The sequence below is a fragment of the Oncorhynchus clarkii genome, chromosome 26, assembly GCF_045791955.1.
Source record: "Oncorhynchus clarkii lewisi isolate Uvic-CL-2024 chromosome 26, UVic_Ocla_1.0, whole genome shotgun sequence".
NCBI lineage: Eukaryota > Metazoa > Chordata > Actinopteri > Salmoniformes > Salmonidae > Oncorhynchus > Oncorhynchus clarkii.
Window position 1 is genome coordinate 29666832 of NC_092172.1, and position 5366 is coordinate 29672197.

General features: G+C 57.9%; 1 protein-coding gene across 1 annotated transcript; it reads right to left on the reverse strand.

The window, feature by feature from the left end:
• Positions 1–2702: 2702 nt before the first annotated feature.
• On the reverse strand, positions 2703–4871 carry LOC139384597 (proline-rich protein 36-like). The gene has a single exon (XM_071129423.1). The coding sequence runs from the start codon at positions 4869–4871 to the stop codon at positions 2703–2705; it is 2169 nt and encodes a 722-aa protein (XP_070985524.1).
• Positions 4872–5366: the final 495 nt, after the last annotated feature.

Below are 5366 nucleotides of genomic sequence, written 5' to 3' on the forward strand. Positions count from 1 at the left end.
ACTGTAGCTAGGCAGGCTAGCCGTTGTAATAATGGGAGAAAGCCATTAGCATCCAGTGTGTTCAGCAGATACAGCTATAATCAAATAAACTATAAGGCTCAGGGCTCTCTCCCTCTCCAGCTCTGAGTATGGCAACGTTAGTGCATCCTTGTCACACACACACAGAAATTACACTGATTGAGAATTATGCGCTTTGCACAAACGGAGAAAACAATATTACATCAGGACAAAGTCAACAATATGAATGTATTGTCATGCAGTAAGTGGATAGGGGTCAGATATTTTTTCCACTTGCAAAACGGATTCAAAAGATGGAGGGATGGAATCATTTATTTGGATAGGGAAGAAGAAAGAGAGGGCGGGAGAGAGGGGGGATAAGGGAGGAGAGAAAGAGAGAGAGAGGGGGGGTGGGGAGAGAGAGAGGGAGAGGAGGATCCTTGCACAAAATAACAATTCACACAGTACATCAAAGCTGTTCCTGCTAACAGTAAATCACATATTAGATACAGGAAGTCCCCTAAGGAAGTCATAGTAACACGGAGAGGACGTGGAAAAGGAAGAATTGAGAGGCTCTTGCCCTGTGTATTCTCATTGGGAGTTCAGAAGCAGTCAGTCACACACCGACCGACAGCTCCGGGACCAGCAAGTAATATCCTAAGTATATTATCTCTAGTCTCTACTAATCTCCTGCAGACACAGAACCAAACTCCAGAGTTTCCAATTTCTCTCTGTTTCAGTCGAACCTGTATGACCCATATTTGGCATCCTTCATCAAGGTGAATATTACATTATTCCTGAATGACAGCTTTACAATCACCAAGGTTAAACAAGGACCAATTGCTGAGCCATATATTGCGGTTACAGCAGACCTAACAGCAGGCCCAGTTAAATGGTCCGGGGTTATAAATATGAGTAATCAGTCGCAGCGGGGAAAACACAGCGAAGGCTTCAAAGCCTGAACTTATAATCAATTCATCAGTTAGCTGTCTCTCCATTCAACTCTACTGAAGATGGATGCAGACAGCTTGTGTCATAAAAAGAGCTCGCTGAGGAATTTCTGTACATTATTTAATGCTGCTTACCACAAAGTGACAGAACTCATATATCTAGTTTAATGGCAGCCTGTGTGAGTAGTGAGCACATGCATTCATGAACCAGAAACACAGCACATTTGAACAGGTCATCCTATGTTTGTCTTCAATTGAGTGATCTGGAATTAGATGGAGCCATGAAAATGACTGAATCTTTGAATACAAGCTTTTTTTAAAGAAAGGAGTGGTAGAAGTGCATGCTACGTGTTGCTTGTCCTACGTTGTTCTGCATGTGCTCACTGCTCATTGTTTGTCTGTATTGTAATTGTAATAGTTGTTAGTAATCTGCCCCGGGACTGCGGTTGAAAATTAGCCGGCTGGCTAAAACCGGCACTTTTACTGAAACATTGATTAATGTGCTGTAAAAAAAAAAAAACTCAAACATAGGGAGTACATTTACAGAAAAAACAGAGTAATTTCAAGACTGAAGAAAAAGGGTCACATTTTAGAAGGAAACACAGCACAGTATTTAACCTCACTGGTCTTTGGTAATCATGGGTCTGTCCGTGCTGTGAGAAAGCATTTGACAGGTTATGTGCCTCAATAAAATGGCTAATCTCACCCAGGTGGTGTTCACCAGCCTGGACCCCCCCCACACACAATTCCTCCCATCGCCATGGCCATTTACAACCTCTAAAAGCTTTTTCCTTTTAACAGCAGCAGGCCTGCATGGGTTGTGTCTGAGTGGCAGGGAACAGAATGCCCCTCGTGTTGTCACTCTCTCACCACTGGCTGACACGCACATACACACGCGCATGCATGCATGCGTGCATGTTCACACACACACAAACACTGTGTGCCAGTCCCTTTATTAGACTATTCAACCTGAGGGCCATTTTCTGATGAACACTAGAGTGCTGCTGCTAGCAGGGACAAAGTCACAGGTAAACACCTAATAAGTGAAGGTGATGGGGTGTAAAGCTTTATTCAGACCAACTTTCACAGCAGGAGCAGGGGACACTTGGACCAGGCAGTCTGTGGCTGAGTGGAGAGAAAAGTGCTAAGTGTGATGTGACACCAGCACACTCAGGTGCTCTAATCACATCTTTAAATCACAGGACTGTCACGATCATCGTAAGAAGCGGACCAAAGCGCAGCGTGGTGTGAATGCATCATTTTAATGGATGACGAAAACAAAGTAAACTGAACAAAACAATAAATGAACAACGACCGTGACGCTATATACGAAATGTGCTGACAAACACTACACATAGACAATCACTCACAACCCACAATGACAAAACAGGCTACCTAAATATGGTTCCCAATCAGAGACAACGACTAACACCTGCCTCTGATTGAGAACCATATCAGGCCAAACATAGACATCCAACATAGAATGCCCACTCAGATCACACCCTGACCAAACAAAACCTATAAACATACAAAGCAAACTAAGGTCAGGGCGTGACAGTACCCCCCCCCCCCCCCCCCCAAGGTGCGGACTCCGGCCGCAAAACCTGAACCTATAGGGGAGGGTCTGGGTGGGCATCTGTCCGCGGTGGCGGCTCTGGCGCTGGACGTGGACCCCACTCCACCATAGTCTTAGTCCGTTTCTGTGGCCTCCTAGGAACGACGACCCTCGCCACCGACCTTGGGCTGGCAACCATACTAAAGGGCCCCACTGGACTGAGGGGCAGCTCGGGACTGAAGGGTAGCTCGGGACTGGCTGGCGGCTCTGGCAGGTCCTGGCTGACTGGTGGCGCGGGACGGACTGGCGGCAGACTCTGGGCGGCGCGGGACAGGGGGGAGACTCTGGGCGGCGCGGGACAGGGGGGAGACTCTGGGCGGCGCGGGACAGGGGGGGAGACTCTGGGCGGCGCGGGACAGGGGGGGAGACTCTGGGCGGCGCGGGACAGGGGGGGAGACTCTGGGCGGCGCGGGACAGGGGGGGAGACTCTGGGCGGCGCGGGACAGGGGGGGAGACTCTGGGCGGCGCGGGACAGGGGGGGAGACTCTGGGCGGCGCGGGACAGGGGGGGAGACTCTGGGCGGCGCGGGACAGGGGGGGAGACTCTGGGCGGCGCGGGACAGGGGGGGAGACTCTGGGCGGCGCGGGACAGGGGGGGAGACTCTGGGCGGCGCGGGACAGGGGGGGAGACTCTGGGCGGCGCGGGACAGGGGGGGAGACTCTGGGCGGCGCGGGACAGGGGGGGAGACTCTGGGCGGCGCGGGACAGGGGGGGAGACTCTGGGCGGCGCGGGACAGGGGGGGAGACTCTGGGCGGCGCGGGACAGGGGGGGAGACTCTGGGCGGCGCGGGACAGGGGGGGAGACTCTGGGCGGCGCGGGACAGGGGGGGAGACTCTGGGCGGCGCGGGACAGGGGGGGAGACTCTGGGCGGCGCGGGACAGGGGGGAGACTCTGGGCGGCGCGGGACAGGGGGGGAGACTCTGGGCGGCGCGGGACAGGGGGGGAGACTCTGGGCGGCGCGGGACAGGGGGGGAGACTCTGGGCGGCGCGGGACAGGGGGGGAGACTCTGGGCGGCGCGGGACAGGGGGGAGACTCTGGGCGGCGCGGGACAGGGGGGAGACTCTGGGCGGCGCGGGACAGGGGGGAGACTCTGGGCGGCGCGGGACAGGGGGGAGACTCTGGGCGGCGCGGGACAGGGGGGAGACTCTGGGCGGCGCGGGACAGGGGGGAGACTCTGGGCGGCGCGGGACAGGGGGGAGACTCTGGGCGGCGCGGGACAGGGGGGAGACTCTGGGCGGCGCGGGACAGGGGGGAGACTCTGGGCGGCGCGGGACAGGGGGGAGACTCTGGGCGGCGCGGGACAGGGGGGAGACTCTGGGCGGCGCGGGACAGGGGGGAGACTCTGGGCGGCGCGGGACAGGGGGGAGACTCTGGGCGGCGCGGGACAGGGGGGAGACTCTGGGCGGCGCGGGACAGGGGGGAGACTCTGGGCGGCGCGGGACAGGGGGGAGACTCTGGGCGGCGCGGGACAGGGGGGAGACTCTGGGCGGCGCGGGACAGGGGGGAGACTCTGGGCGGCGCGGGACAGGGGGGAGACTCTGGGCGGCGCGGGACAGGGGGGAGACTCTGGGCGGCGCGGGACAGGGGGGAGACTCTGGGCGGCGCGGGACAGGGGGGAGACTCTGGGCGGCGCGGGACAGGGGGGAGACTCTGGGCGGCGCGGGACAGGGGGGAGACTCTGGGCGGCGCGGGACAGGGGGGAGACTCTGGGCGGCGCGGGACAGGGGGGAGACTCTGGGCGGCGCGGGACAGGGGGGAGACTCTGGGCGGCGCGGGACAGGGGGGAGACTCTGGGCGGCGCGGGACAGGGGGGAGACTCTGGGCGGCGCGGGACAGGGGGGAGACTCTGGGCGGCGCGGGACAGGGGGGAGACTCTGGGCGGCGCGGGACAGGGGGGAGACTCTGGGCGGCGCGGGACAGGGGGGAGACTCTGGGCGGCGCGGGACAGGGGGGAGACTCTGGGCGGCGCGGGACAGGGGGGAGACTCTGGGCGGCGCGGGACAGGGGGGAGACTCTGGGCGGCACGGGACAGGGGGGAGACTCTGGGCGGCGCGGGACAGGGGGGAGACTCTGGGCGGCGCGGGACAGGGGGGAGACTCTGGGCGGCGCTGGACAGGGGGGAGACTCTGGGCGGCGCTGGACAGGGGGAGACTCTGGGCGGCGCTGGACAGGGGGGAGACCGGCACCGCCGTGCTGCCTCCTCATACCAGCACCTCTCTGCCTTCACTGCCTCCAACTCTTGGGGCGGCGATATTCCCCTGGCTGTGCCCAGGGTCCTTTTCCGTCCAACTCGTCCTCCCATGTCCATGAGTCTTGTGATGCTGGCCGCTGCTGCTGCCCGTTACCATGCCGCTTGGTCCGTTTGTGGTGGGTGATTCTGTCACGATCATCGTAAGAAGCGGACCAAAGCGCAGCGTGGTGTGAATGCATCATTTTAATGGATGACAAAAACACAAAGTAAACAAAACAATAAATGAACAACGACCATGAAGCTATATACAAAATGTGCTGACACAAACACTACACATAAACAAACACCCACAATGACAAAACAGGCTACCTAAATATGGTTCCCAATCAGAGACAACGACTAACACCTGCCTCTGATTGAGAACCATATCAGGCCAAACACAGAAACAGACAAACTAGACATCCAACATAGAATGCCCACTCAGATCACACCCTGACCAAACAAAACCTATAAACATACAAATCAAAGGTCAGGGCGTGACAAGGACATTAATTCACCCTTTGTCAGGTCAGTGTGCAGACCCTTTTCTAAACTTGATATTTTCTCCAGTAT

Bases quoted from the DNA above. Each gene is read 5' to 3' on its own strand.
- LOC139384597 (XM_071129423.1), bottom strand. From the start codon at position 4,871: ATGGACATGGGAGGACGAGTTGGACGGAAAAGGACCCTGGGCACAGCC.